General features: G+C 36.9%; 2 protein-coding genes across 5 annotated transcripts in view; both read left to right on the top strand.

The window, feature by feature from the left end:
* PPARG (peroxisome proliferator activated receptor gamma) overlaps nucleotides 1–4589 on the top strand; it is a 61017-nt gene extending 56428 nt beyond the window's left edge. For 2 of the 3 annotated variants that reach the window (XM_084293018.1, XM_084293019.1), the window contains exon 7: nucleotides 1634–4589. In XM_084293018.1, coding sequence (XP_084149144.1) covers nucleotides 1634–1881 — 248 coding nt within the window. In that variant the 3' untranslated portion in view covers nucleotides 1882–4589. The remainder of the gene's footprint in view (nucleotides 1–1633) is intronic. The other variant, XM_084293020.1, reaches the window with a different exon arrangement.
* The window catches only part of TSEN2 (tRNA splicing endonuclease subunit 2), a 46955-nt gene continuing 34824 nt past the window's right edge, over nucleotides 3585–15715 (top strand). The window contains exons 1-2 of one of the 2 annotated variants that reach the window (XM_084293022.1): nucleotides 3585–3719; nucleotides 13788–13875. The gene's annotated coding sequence lies outside the window, so the exon portion shown is untranslated. The remainder of the gene's footprint in view (nucleotides 3720–13787; nucleotides 13876–15715) is intronic. The other variant, XM_084293021.1, reaches the window with a different exon arrangement.

Below are 15715 nucleotides of genomic sequence, written 5' to 3'. Positions count from 1 at the left end.
ATTGTGTGTCACAGAGTCTAGTCAGTTACAGCAGAAGGTAGTCACATCATTAAACCACAGTCAAAGAAATACCAAGCTCCATGTTCATCTTGCCATTATTCCCAAAATTCCCAAAATCTCCAAATCTTGCTTCTTTGATTTAGCTGCCCTTTCCTAATTAGTGACTTAAATGTATTCATGGCTTGCCTACTCGTTTGTTTCCATTCCAGCTTTGCCTTTTAGTTTACACTGCAATTTTTTCTCCTTTAGGTAAAACCCCAAAGTATTTATAAAGAATTTTGTTTTTCTCCCAGCCCTTTTTCTAGTATACAGCACAAGCCAAGGTTATATAGTAGAACTGGATGCATAGAAAGGTTACTAAGATCATAGGAAATAACAGCCTATTTTTAAAATGTTGAATGTAGATCAACCTCCTGACCTTTCTGAAAGGGAAATATTTCCTTAGGAAAGTAACTTAAGGCTAGCTATAGGCATTACTTTTTATTGATCAACCTATTAAATTGATTTCATGGCTGCACAGAAAATGTTATTTAAATTATTGACTTTTTCTCATGGAATACTCTTGATAATCAGGATGCCTTACCCGGTGGATGTGAGGATTACCATATGTGAGGATTTCATAATGTTAATCAACCTTTGCTTTGATGGCTATAGAATTAAATAACTTACTTCAAGTTAGAAAAAAAATAAAGAATTATGTTAAATAATAATGACAACCACTTAAGAAGATACTCGCGGGCAGACAGAAATAACAGAACAGCTATTATTTGAAAGATAATAATGGTTGATGAGGAAAGATTTGCTTCTTTTCAAATAATATGCCAAAGAAAATCCTGGACTCACAGCTGTGGCAGTGCAAGTAGCTGATTTTGGTTGTAAACGTCCATCCTAGATTCCTCCTTATGGAGGAGAAGGCTCAGATGGCATGAGCCCTGAGAAGTCATTTTCTGCCACATCTATCAGTTTTCCACTGCTATAAGCATATGTGGCTAAACTGAATGTAAAAGCTATGATGAGATTTCTTAATAGCAAGTGGAACTTGGGTGCGGAAAAGACCTGAACCGGTGATTTTTATTTTTCTTGTTAGTATGACTGCGTCTGTCCAGAGCTGTACTCAGTCATGGAATATGTCTCTCACAGAAGTTGAATTTATGCTTTTTTTTTTTTCTTTTAATAAGCTAGCATACACCTTAAAAGTAAACACTCTTAATGGTAGCAACTACATGCAAATCTGCTTGAGTATATGTTGATTTTCATAAATTGAATTACCTGGTACAGACGATTTATCTTCCAAGTATATCTCACTGTTCTTTCCCATAGACACTCCAAGTTTACCAGGAAAAAATGCATTTCAGTATTGTATAAACCTATCCCTGAATGCACCACAGAAATCCTTGAACAGTTTCTAAGACTGGTTTTAATACTTTTAGCAAATTCTAGCAAAATCTTACAAATAAGTACATGTACAATAAGCTGTCAAACAGTTGTCAGTGTTATCTGTAAATGTTTAATATACTAAGAAATATTTAAGAAATTAATAAACGAGATTGGTGTTTCCATATTATTCATAAATGTAAAGCTCTTTTTGTTTTTTTGTTTTTTTTTTTTTGTTGTTTTTTTTTTTTTTTTCTAGACCGCCCAGGTTTGTTAAATGTGAAGCCCATTGAAGATATACAAGACAATCTGCTGCAAGCTTTGGAGCTCCAGCTGAAACTGAATCATCCAGAGTCATCACAGCTGTTTGCCAAATTGCTTCAGAAAATGACGGACCTCAGACAGATTGTAACGGAACACGTGCAGCTGTTGCAAATAATAAAGAAAACGGAGACAGATATGAGTCTTCATCCACTCCTACAAGAAATCTATAAAGACTTGTATTAATGATGATAGTAGTTCTAATCCGCTGACATAATGTATGTTCTTCAGATTGCACTATTTCTTTGAGGGAAAACTTTGCATACCTAAGAAATTACTGTGAAACAGCATTTAAAAAAGAGAGAACTTAGTATAGTAGATCTATTTTATGCATATTGTTTATAAAGACACATTTACAATTTACTTTTAATATTAAAAATATCTATATCATGAAATTGTTGGCAGTATTTTCAAAATTAATTTTTTTAACTATCTTATTTCTTAAAATTGCTTGTCCAGTATGATTGCTTCACTGCTTCACTGAAGTTGGTTAAGCATGCAGTTAAATTTTCAACTTAAAAATAAAAATCTTTCTCCTTAAGTATTTCTAGGGAAATATTTTAAGTATTATGTTTGATTCTGTACTCCCAAGGCAGCAGCAAAATAATAGTAAAATTGAATCACAGATTAGTGAAACTTCCTGTGAGAAAAACTTCCTTAAAAGTTAAAAGTTAGACAAGTCAGGTCTGATAATATTTGTGCCTACCTGTAATTTTACACTGATACAGCTCTTTAGAAAAGTCTTTGTGTAAGCAAGAATTAGGCCCATCATTTGTGGGCAAACCCAAAAAACAAAAACTTGACCCCATTTCAAAAACTGAGTAAGGAAAGAATATGCACTGCTCATCCCTCATAGGAAGCAGTCTTGTCAATAACTCTGCTCATGCAATTCCAAGGCAGGTGAGCAGCAGCCTGTGCGGAGGCACCGTGCAGCTGCCTCCCCATGGCCTGCAGTGCATGTGCCACAACAGCCAGTGCTAATGCAGCCTTCAGCCACTGTATGTAGTTAGAATGGGTTAACATAATACCACTTGGCCTGAGACCTTCCCAAATTATTTGATGAACTACCATTGAAAAATATCTTCAGCCAAAATGTCATGGAAAATTGGAATAGAGTGACTCCTCTTAAACAAAAGCAAGGTTTGAATTCATGCTTGAAAATATTAACCTGTAATGGAAACCCTGCTATATTAGTTTGACTTGAACTATCATTATTTATCACTGCAAACAAGAATGCTTTGAGATATTCACTGCTGTAAAGACTGGTAATTTTCTTATATATATTGCCCTATAATGTCATCCAAGATTTCCACTGGGAGTAAAGCATAGGAGAGTGAGTAAATCAATCTTCGTTTGGTATTCTCAGTGCAGCTGAGAGATTCCCTTAGATTCGCATGTACTGTGGCCACATTTACTGTTTCTGAATGTAACTGCTGAGAAAGTCAAACAGGTGTGGTCCACACTGGGGGACCTGGAGAGCGAATTTTGCAAAAAAAATGCCTCTGATTGTAACATACATTATTGAAGCAAGGTGCGATCCTCAACTGAATACTCTTAGTTTCCCCACAAGATCCAGATTTTATTTATGTAGCAAAAAGTGTGCCTTCAACTTAGTTAGACAAGTTCAGTGGTGTTATATAAGTGGCCCAAAAGGAAATGTAAATGGGAATATGTGAGTAGAATTGATGTTCAGTGAGTCTAAATTGGCCTTACTCCCAGTGTGGACCTTAGAAATCTAAGTTGGTGCAAATTATGCAATATAGAGGCTGGCAGAGTTAAATATTAAAATAAATCCTTATGCTCATGCCTTATGTACCTGAAAATATTTCCTACTACTTGTTTCAGATAACCCCTGGGCCTATGGTCAGTAGTAAGCATTATGCCCACCAGGAAGTGTTTGGAGAATTGGATCATTCAGCCTCAAGGTTTAAAACCCACAGATGAAATTGCAGAGAGATGAAGTCAGTGTGAGGCTAAAGTGAGCAGCTTTGATCTTCACTAAGTTCGCAATGAGATCATTTCAGGTAACTTAGAAAAGATTGCCCTAAAGCAAATGGAATGTTGCATGTTAATGATGCTCAGGATTGCATGTTTCCTACACATTTCAAGATAGGCACCTTGTACTAGCTGAGCATCAGATTCTGACAGGAATTACATGCACACTAATTTATGATTGTTACAATTCTAAAGAAAGTATTCTCTCTCTTATAAATCTGTTTTCCACTGGACACTGGACATTTGAAGTTTTGCCATCTACCACTCAGTGGGAGAACCTCTATTTAATTACAGAGTTCACCCCCTGGATAGGAGAACGTGTCAGAGACTGGCTGGTACTGAAATGGACCACAGCTCCAATACTATATTCCTACAATAGTCCTAATAACAATTCCTAAAAATATACACTGCAAAATTTATTAACCCAAGACTGCATTTCTTACACAATCCAATTTCACATCAGCATCACTAGAAATGAGATATCAGAATTAGATTTAAATAAAGAGAAATTCTAGGGCATGTTCTTACATAAGTAATATTAAATATTATTTGAAAAGGACAGTGGAAGAGATGCATTGACAATAAAATGTAATTCATGACTGTTACAGGAAGAACTTCTGTGTATCTTAATTCTATTTATTGCAAGTGGTAATGTTTTTGAAAGTAGCAGTTTAGCAGTGGCACTGCTTAAGGATTTCAGTCCAATATGGACATATACAATGCATATATTTTGAGAGTGGTAGGGTAATTGTCTAAAGTAAAAAAAAAAAAAAAGAGAAGGCAGATTTGCAGGAACAGGTGTTATCCTTTATTATTTTGAAGGCACTGAATGCCCAAAAGTCTATACTTTTCATTCAACTGTATAAGCTGCTTTAATAAAATATATTGTTCTCCCTACATCCTGGCTTCTCTTACATTTTGATAGTTATTCATCACGTTTTCCTCAAGCCAAGGAAAATGTTAATTTTTACATGAATTACTAATCACAGAAATGTTCTGATTCTAAGCAGTTACATCATGGTTAGGAAGTTTTGCCTAAAATACTTTTCCACAAGAATAGGTCTTAAGGGAAAAATGTTCATTTAATGGACAATTGCTATGTACTAATTTAGAACAAATGACTGTTATGAGGATATGAAAACATTTTCTCAAAAAATAGTGTTTTCTCTTGTGAATTATATTCAGAATTTTGATCTAATTGTAAATACTTTTTGTTTCTATGGGATTTTATTTATTAAAAACAAAAAACTTGCTAATGGAAGTTTTTAAGTAGGTTGTAATATTTTCAGTCTCTCTGGAGTTTTGGTTAGAGTGGGCCATGCCATGAATGAACAATTTGGTTTTTTGATCTTCAGTGCTACTAAAAACATTTAGCAACTCAAAAATAGAAACAGCTGGTATATGCCTTTCTTTGAAGAAATTCATTTTCCTTGTGTTTTACTGTCCTTCCTTAGTCATCTGCTCACAACATTGTAACATCTTAGAGATGATGGGCTGAGTGGGATACTGGTACGTTTCCAGAGGTTTTACAACTTCTGAGTTTTCTGTCTTTTATTTTGCTGATAGGCTTTTTCAGTAGAAAAAAGCTGGAGGCAAATCATGTCTAGAGAAAGTCATTGGGTATACCTGCACATATCCAGCAACTATCTGCCTGTTTCCCTTACTATGTCAAGCATCAGCTAGTCATCAAAATGTTCCTTGCAGAAGCATGAAGTTCTCCATCTAACAGGAAACATGAGAGCTTCTTCAGACAACACGCACTGGTGACTATTAACCTAGAATATATTGCTGTGAATTTCAGAAAATGAAAATTTAGATGAGACAAAAACATTCCCAGTGAGACTATTATCGCAAAGGCAGTTAAGACCATTTTAATCACCGCTTCTATAACAGTAATGAATAACTACTTACCCTACTAATGCAGGTAGCTAACTGTCTTTCAGCACTGCATGAAAGGAAGCAGTGAGTTGTGTGATACTAACATAATCTTTTCCTAACATAGACAGCCCTTCAGTAGTCTAAAATATTGAAGCCTAGAAAATGGACCTCCTGATAAATGTTGTCATGACTTGTGTTACAGAACTTCAGAATTGCCACAGGCCTGCCCTGCTCTATCACTTCAGCATACATGCTCTTGGTTTCAATTCACCACTGGTACAGTTAAACCCTAGGGGATCAGGATTCAATATTTGATTTGCAATTGTAAACTCTGTTCTGAAGTTGAGTACATTTTAATAGGATTTTTTTTTTTTTCTTTTTAAATGTGAGTCAGTATCCCTCGCTTAAATGAAGGTAACATCAACTTTGTAAACAAGCAATACAAAACTGCAGCTAGAGATTTATAGAAGGAAGGAAACAAAAACCAAACCAAACCAAAAAGAAAGGGAAAAAAAAATCCTCCTGGATCAGCAGCAGCTTAATCATACACTTGTCAAATGCTTCAGCTTTTCATTCAAGCATAGGAAAAATTTATGTGCCTGTTCTTAAATCCCATTCCAACTGCCTTGCCTATGGTGTTTAAAAATCAGTTGCATAGGTGTGTCTCCAACTACATAAACACAGCAATATCCTTTCACACTCATCAGCACTAACTAGCCCTAAGCAAGTTGGTAAATGTAGCAAAAACAATTTCTGAATTTCTGATTATTCATTTTCATATGCAGGATGTAGATATGAAATTGGTCTATGAAATTAGACTGGAGAAGCAGCTCATGTTAAATATTGCTCACCAGCTTTAGGAAAACAATCAGTAGCTAATGACTGACTCAACAAGAAAACAAAGTTAGGGAAAGATTCCAAGCCTTCAGTTGCAATATAGCAACATTATATATGTACATGTATGTGTACACATAAGCAAGGACATACATAACATTCATTTATAATATAGCTCCTAACCAGCAACTACTTACTAGTATCTAGTAATCAGTGGGTGGAAGAACTCCAGACAGAAAATAAATTGCTACTTGCTACCTTTTTGCTCGTATACCAAGTGGGTTGCCTCAAAATCCATAGCACTCATTTTCCAGTATAAAAGCAGTATTTAAATGTAAGTACTTTTGCTTCTGGTTAATCCTGCAGTGCCATCTGGCCCTCTATTTCATCAGTTGATTCTGCCACACTCCGACTTTCAAAACTATATAAATTCAGCTGGATATCTGCTCAGCATGTGAGCTGGTGTTTGCTATATATTTGCTGAAGTCTCCGTGTAGAGATGGAAACTGCTATGAGCAACTGCATCTCAGGATATAGAGACAGTGTAATTTCACCAAGTCTGCTAATTTTTCAGACCTGGCAAAAATGTACTCTGTTTCAAGGACTATACAGAGTATCCCTGTTTACAGTACCCCACTATCTGGACCTTAGTGTTCTGTATGAAAGCTGTGGCTTGTGAAGATACCAACTCTTTTTTCCAACACATGCAGGATGTAATCTGTGAAATGTATCCTAATCATACTTGTTTGTATGCAAGGCACCTAAAGTTCCTAAATGAGATTAGAGAGCCCTGCTATGTGTGGCGTTATAGAGACCAACACCGTTACAAGTTGCTTACACACCAAGACAAGGCAGGCAAAGGAAGGAAGCAGCATGGAAATTTTGTGCTGCCCTATTCAGGATCCATAGATGAGAAGCGACACTCGGATCAGTACCCAGCCCCATGGCTTGGGCTGCTTCTTACAGACGTCTACATTTATACTTTGCAATAGCTGATTGCATTATGAGACTGTGTTTGCAGTTAAACAAAGAAAACAGAGTATATACATTGACAGGCTCCCAAAACTTGAAGTTACTTCAATTCATGACACAGGCCTTACTCTTTCATGACACAGGCCTTAGATGTTTGTTGTACCAAATCCTGGGCTAGGTCAAAGGAAGAGCATGGTCTCTGCACTGGACCTCATCTGGATCATACAGTGAGAATTCTCTGGGCCCTATCATGCAAGCCTCACTCAAGGCAGTAACTATTAGATCTTTGGGGTTAAATTATTTGGGACTTCTTTTAAATGTGAAACCAATTTACTTCAACAGTTTTGCAAATGTCTAAAATTAGTTCTCAACTCTCAGATGGGACAAGTTTCTAATTATGATTTTTTTAACGGAATATAACTTTCAACTCTGCTATGGTAGAGGGCTTGCATGGTAAAGCAGAAAAGCCTTAGCTGCAAAGGAACATAGCTCCTCAAGATTGTTTAAGGACTGTCTTTTTAATTATTAAGCTTCCTTATTGTGCTGGAAATGGGCAGCATTTTCATAAGAGCATTGGCCAAGAGGAATATCCATTGCTCATTATATTATATGCTGTTACCCAACAAGGTTTTTTTAGTTCTGTAGAAACAGCAAGGGAAAACTGTACTCTCTAGAGGCAGGGGAGGGAAAGAGAAATACGCAGCACCATTGGTTCTCACACTGGGAAGAGCTGGCAATGCAGGAGAAGATCTTGTCCTGCTTGCTGCAATGATGATTAAAGCATTCTGTTGTGTCAGCATATCCTCAGTTTGTTAGTGCTAACTCTCAGCTGGCCATATCCTGCCAGATTTGCAAGCAAAGCCTGCCAAGCCATCTCAACAAAAATGTAGCTTTAAATATTATAAATGATGCTGCATTTTGCTGTGGAAATGTTTCCTGAAAAGGCTGTTCCAAAACATCCTTTATTGTTGGGGGAGGGGAGCAAAAGGGGCCTGGGAGAGGGAGGAGGGAGGAAAAAGAGCTACTTTTAATAGACTTTTTTTTTCTTTTGAGGCCAGAGATTCATTTCACATCATTCTGCAAGACCAAATGGATATTATTATTTTTTTTCCCAGTGACTATAAAACATTACAGTAATAATTTTGTATGTAAGTTTTGGCAACTAAGCTTGGGGTGGGAGGAAGGACAGAGGGCATCTTATTTTATAAGGGATTGCAGTGAGGGATTTTGTAATTGATCAGTTAGTAAAATCCTTTTGGAGGACATCTGTTTGCTGGCAAAGGAGATCTCTCTTCTTCCCATTATATTAAATAAAAAATTACTGCAAAGTGAAGGAGGTGGATCTCAACAAGGGCAAGGTTTGGGTTCTAAACCCCCCAAAAATGGGGTTTGGCCTGTATTTAATAGCAACAGAGTAGCACAGACTGCTCAATGAATCCCTCTAAATTGGCTATTCTTATGAAACGTTGATTACTAAGTTTCTTTCTTTTTGTGTATATGACCCAGAACCAAAACCATGGGACGTAATCTACATGTAGGGTTCCAACCACTCATGCAGACATGCACAGAAATTCAAAATTATTGAAATTAAAAATTCCAAATTTTGTCCACCTGTACAGCAAGGTCCTTTTAGAGAGAACATGGTCTCGTAAAATTCCTTACAGTTCAGCCTGGAAATAGAATAATTATGCAAAGAATAGTCTGGTTATAGTGTGCCTGAATCCAGGTTATTCTAGCTATCTCTTAGCTGAAACTTAATCAAAAGATTTAGTAGCTATTTAGCTTAATATTTCTGCACATATTTTATATTTCTATTTTCTTTAGATTTCACATTTTTCCACATTTTACAAGAGTCACAGTCCACCCCACCCCACCCCCATGATTAATTCTAGGCTGATAGGCAGTCAAACACATAATAGCTATGTTCTTACAGGCAAGATGGCATGTTATACAGGCTCTTCTGCATCCATCTCTTTGATTCCAGACTCTCAGACTCCCTGTCTGTACAGATTGAGGTACAAAAATTAGGTATTTGTAGTCTGTAAACATTTATAATAAAATGGGAACAACGGTACTAAAGCCGGCTTCAAGGAAAGTTAGACTTTTAAAGTACTTTTCCTTTGCAGAATCAATTTATGGAATAAGATTCCCTGAGTGTCATTTTTAGCCTTACTTGCAGTCCAGTGGTAAAACATAGTGCAAATGTCTATCAGAAACAGTTTTAAGAAAAATATTAAAATTTAAACAGACTAAATGCTTAGTAAATGAATATCTTTTTGATCATGCAGCTCCTATTTAAATAAAAATGTAAATTTAAAAGCGTAATGGAAAATTTAGTCACTGGGAGTTCTCTACCTTCATTACTGCCTGAACTCTACAAGAAGTGATAACTGCAATTACAATTGCAAAGGTCCAGAGTCTGCTTGCAAGTATAGTTCAAAGTTAGTATAATATTGTTAAAGGCAATGGCATTATACCAAAATGAAACCACAGTGGATGAAATCATACTCAAATACAGATTTTGAAAACAAGACAGAGGTACAAAGGTGGTATGTAGGAGTTACTTGGATAGTCTAAGTTCTTAAGAGGGTAATTTTGGCACCCAGCAATAAAAATCTTGTACTCATAAAGTCAATGTTTTCTGATGTGAGCTATTTTTTGATGCCCATAAACACGACCTTTAATTTGCTCTTTGTGGAAGATTGTGAGGCACATACCCGCAAGGTGCCATATAAGTGCAATGTATTTCTACCTTGTGCTACCTCACTAAATTGTCATTACAGGAGATTATACAACTTAATACATATATGATGGGAAAGGAAGGAATGGGCTGTAAAGTACCCACTTACAATGTTTATAGGTAATCCTTCATAGATGTTCACTCTTCAGTGAATTTTCCATTTGTACATAGTAAAGCTGTATACGTCAAGCAATATGAAGCCTGGAATGTAATTAACCAACTTATATAGAGTTTGGTCCAAAACCTTCTGAATCCAAGGAAAAATCTCCAAAACTGTGACCAAGTCTAGAATTTAGTAGTTGGTCTTGTTTGGAGAAAAATCACATTTGTATTATATATGATATAAGCTAAGTGCTTATGGTTTAGATTCTAGCAGCTCTCAATCAGACAAGCATTGGAGCTTAGTAGAAGGGACATGGGTTGTTCTATGCCAGTTGGCTTCAGTGGTTAAGAACTGGGCATAGTTCACTAGTATAATCACATCTTCGGTCTCCTTTGGATGTTTCCTCATCTCATTTTGCATTTTCATCCAGATCAGCTCTCCTGAGCACTGGAAAGTGTCTGCTAGCAAAGGAGAAGAAGCAATACAAAAGAACTCCAGGTGTAAAACTTGTTTGAATATTCCTGTCTCTACTCTGTTCTACTACATTTCTGTTTACAAAAGTGCTTCTGCCGGCGCACAATCCTAGTGAAATCACCTCTCAACTAGGACTACTTGTAGAATCAGCCTTCAGAGAATGAAATACAATAATGAATGAGTTTCAGGTCCTTGACCATTACCACTCACTCTTCAGTAATTCATAAAGCAATACTTACAGTGCCAGCAGGACAGAGTAGGCCTACAGAGCAAACTTTCACAAGAGTTGTAGCAGAAGCATTCTTTAGAATCCATGTTGCTCTTTGGTATTGTGTACACTGCCTCCCAAACTGAACCACAACCCATTGCAGACAGTCAAATTGCTCACAAACGGTACTCCACACTATACGGTCAAATGTGAGGAGTTTGGGTACTAAGTACTGTGTGGGCCCAAAGTGAACAGGATTCGATCCCAAATGAAAGACTGGGAATATCTGTCCCAAATATGCAGAAAAGACACTTACAAAGACAAGTTAATGCTAAGATTTAAAAAATAATAAAATAGACCTTAAAAATAGTGAAAATGGACAGTCAGTGTCACTGCTACCCATTCTGAAGCAATACATTCATGGTCCATAATAAGCACAATGTGAATCTCTTGCCAGCACTCTGCCATCTCTAGCTTGGGCCAACTGGTTGTTTTTCAGTGACTGACACATCTCCTTCTGTACCAGTAAGGATCCCCTAACCTCCACTTGCAGGAATATGAAGATTCGGTTGTTGGCATTAATCAGAAAAGAAGGAGAGAGATGAGTTTATTGTACAAAGGAGTGTGTCCAACTGCTTTTCCTAGTTCGTATCTTTTCTTAATGAAGTAGCTGCACAAGGAGCTGACTCTAAGTGCTAACTAGAGGACAGCTTGTGGCTGTTGTGGCTGCTGCTGCACCCCAGATTCTTCCCATTGTCCCCAGTTCCTGTTCCCTGCATCCGGCCTGTGCCCTTGCTGGGTGTGAGTGTCTGTCTTGCTTAGAGTTATGATAGTTTGGTTAGCAGCCAAGGGGCTGAGGATACAAATTATAATAGTATTTCCTTCCCCAGAAACCATTGTGCCAGGGGATGGGAGCTATGCAGACCCAGCTTCTGCAGCTATCCTGAGGTCAATGGCAACCTTAAGGCATCTCAGGAAGGAGCATCTTGCCAATTCCATAAGGCAGCAAACCTCTCCAACAGCTCTGAATGTGAGAAAACTGAGAACTTACTTACAGGCAGTTTTCCTGCTGAGCATGAATGCGTGATCAAGATGTCAAAAAAATGATCACAGTGGGGCAGAAAGAAAGAAGTGCATTTCTGCATAAGCAACTATAAATGTAGCTACAAAATGAACTTCTGGTCTGCACTAGAACAAATACGAGACTGTTCACAAATTCCATGACTATATCAAAAAAAGCCCTTGATCTAGAAATATTTCCCTATGTGGACAGTTGCCTGGCATGAGTGAAAACCCAGGTTCAGACTTCTTGTGCCATCGTACTGCAATCTAGTTTTCCTCAGCTCTGGCAGGGAACTTAGCCATTGCAGTAAGGTTCTCTTTTTTTTTTTTTCCTGATGGATCTCTTCTACTTTGCATAAATAAATAAGCATTGAAAGTTACAGCACTCATCTGGAGAGTAGTGCAGGGATTTGAAACATTTGTTCCTTGCATTACAGGTGAGTGCTTTAGCACATTGGCCTTTCCTTGTCCCATTCCTGATCTTTCTCCATCTCTGCTCTGTATTTACTCAAATAAATACAAGGTCTGGAATTCAGAAATACTGAGCAACAAGCAACTTGACTCTAGATACTTATATATAGGTTTAAGAGCCTAACTTTAGGCAGTGGTTTTGAAATTCTTGTGCAATTCACATTGTGAGATAGTGTAGGGACAGTAGCGTGTCTAGGAGACACAACAAACATTCTCCTTTACATTATAAACAAGCCTTAAATAAGTAGTGGATGGAGCTGTTACCCAATCTGTTGTTTTGTTGTTGTTGTTTTTAATTAAAAAAAAAAAGGGGGGGGGGGGCATTCCAAGGTACCCTACAGATTTTTGGAAATATGTCTTGTGAACTATTTTTTCTTTTCAGTAAAATGACAACAACAACAAAATGAATGGGTCCCATGTTACAGATCAGACAATGTTTCTTAACAGGGTTTTAAAGCTTGTTGTTACACAAATGCAATTCCCACTGCCAAGAGTAAGCTAATATATTCTTGGCATGCTTGGTAAGTCTTAAATCAGAGACAGTGGGTACATTCTGCTTGACGTCCAGAGGAAGAAAACTTCACTTGGATAGCTGCATGGTAAAGAACTTCTTATTCAAAATCCAATTCTACAATGCTCACACACAGAAGACCTCCTCAAGCACAGTAGGCATTTTGCATATGTTAGGACCTCAGGGCACAAGAATGTTGTTGTATGATTATATCTCCTGATTTTCTTAGAAATTACCCCAGCTGCGTTTTAATGCTTCTTCTATAATTTGAAATGAGTAATTGCACAATGGATTAAGAATCCAACATGTTTTATTGGGCATTTAATATATCTTTCAAATGTGGTTTCAAAGATAAAATCTCAGTCTCCAAATTGCACCTTTACCAAATAAAACAAGTTGCTATATTCAGACCATTCTCGGCTCTCAGGTTTTACAACAGTATGCATGACCAATCCAATAGAGAACATTTGTTCAGGAGTGGTCTTTCTACAAACAGCTTAAAATGCCTTACAACAATCAGTACTAGCAAGGTTCATTTTACTGACTGGGGGAAGCTGGTGCATTGGGCTTGGAGGTAAGTGGTTAGCCTGAGTTCATGCAGAAAGCCAGTTACATACTAAGCCTCATTGTCAGTTGCCTGCTACAGTACATTCAGCAGTATTCCTCCAACTTTTTCAGAGGAAAGCTCCACTGGCCATCTTATAAAGCACCACCAGATATATTTTAAATTACATACAAGAAAACTAAGCTAGGACTGTTACTTTAAAACTCCATTTCCCCAACTGTGTGTTTGCTTGCAAGTGAGCCACTTTTTTTTTTTTTTTTTTTTTTTTTTTTTTCCTAGTGGTTTTGTGTGCTGCTCTCTCATGTCTCATAGAAGAGCAAGAGTGGCTAGACAACATGTGAAGAAGCACTACTCTAGATTACCTCAGGTCAGTGTAGTTGTTCAATAAACATTAAACCAAGGTGAAACTATCTAATGATACATTCTCTAACCAATGTAGTGCATCTGGGTAATGGTTTAGAGTGTATCACTGGAGCTGACTTTGATAGGACAATATTACCAAGAAGTGGAAATGAGAGAAGACAATGAAAAAGATTCGTTGTTCAATGTATTCTTTGCTTAAGTTTTCATAGTAGAAGATTAATTCCTAACAGATGCATAGAACAATTAAAACTAGCAACAAACTGGAGTATTGAGAGTAAAAGAATAGGTTAAATACATTCAGCTGGGCTAGATATATTCAAATTAGCAAGCTGTAAGGAAATTTACCCTGGAGTATTGAAGGAAATAGTTGAAACAATCTTAACCATTAAATGATTATCATTAAGAACTCATGGATCATGGAAAACAAGTCTCAAAGGACTTGAGAAGGACAGCTTCTTTTCCTGTTTTTTTTTTTTGTTTTTTTTTTTTTTTTTTCTCTTCTTCTTTTTCTTTCCTTCTTCCCTACTTAAAGGAAAAAGAAAGGAGCAGAAAAATTAAAGACTAGGTGAGCTTCAAACTCCCAGTTGGTTACTAATTTTTTATTTGAATTTTTGCTGTTTGATCAATCTTAGAGCATTCAGCCAAGAGCAAGATAATAAGGAGTCCACGTTTTTGTCAAGAGTAAAGTCATGCCACATTAATTTAATTTCTTCTTTTTTAAAGAATAAAGGGGAAGCAGTAGATGTGCTATAGCATGACTTTGCACAACTGAATGTAACATTCATATAAACAAGCTAGTGAAGCACTGGAAAATGAAGCTATTATGAGTGCAAAAATGGGTGAAAATGTATTTCTCAATAGTTTTCCATGAAAAAGAGAAATCATACCAGCTGAGTTGCACAGCAGTTTTTTTGGGTAGCATCTGTTTTAAACTTTTCCTTAATTATTAGGATAATAGAATATACAGTGTACTTGGAACATTTTAAAATCAGATCACAACAAGGGGACTTCAGTGTTCTGGAGTACAAGATTTTAATTCAGCCTGATCTTGAGCTATTGGAAGAAGTGTCAGGAATCAATACAGTGAGATTCAGCAAATACAAATGTGAAATTTTACCTGTGCAAGAGAAAATTTAATATGCCATTAAAAATTGTGGAATAATTGGCAATGTAACAGTGCAACATGGCACGAGCATCTGGATAAAGCAAATCATGATCCCAATACACAAAGTATTACTTTGCTGTTGCTAAAAAAAAAGAAAAAAAAAAAAAAAAAGAAAAAAAAAGCAGGCACTACTTGGTAGCCAAAACATCTGTTTGGCTGACAACTGATTCTTACCACCATTATCCATGATTATCATGCCCTTGCCCTGAGTTTGATGGCACAGTCCTCTAATGACTGGAACACAGATAATAGGAAAGGGGGAAAAAAAAAGAAAAAGAAAAAAAAAATTCATTCCTCATATAGGATATGAATTTCTTTTTGGAGGGAGACCTTGTTTCTTGGTGAGAAAAGCCATTCTCCCAAGACAGTGGTAAACAAGCCCCTAATATAGTGACTGTAGTCTTTTCTTGATGGCATTTCAAACTTATCTATGTCAACACTGGCTGACAATGCGTGCTTCAAATCCAGGATATACTTTAGAGACAGCAACGCTCTTTCGAAAGACATTTTGAAACCAGACAATTGTATTAATCTGTCTCTCCCTCTCTAATAGACGCTTAAACTAACCAACCTCTCGCGCACAGTCTACTGTTCCCACGAATTGCTGGAGAGAGAGGACTTGATGTTCCCCAGTTCAAGAAAAAGCCTCAGGAAATTGCAAAAAGTCCTAAAAAGCCGC

Source organism: Netta rufina, assembly GCF_964035555.1.
Source record: "Netta rufina genome assembly, chromosome: 10".
Lineage (NCBI taxonomy): Eukaryota > Metazoa > Chordata > Aves > Anseriformes > Anatidae > Netta > Netta rufina.
This window is presented reverse-complemented; position numbering and strand designations above follow the sequence as displayed.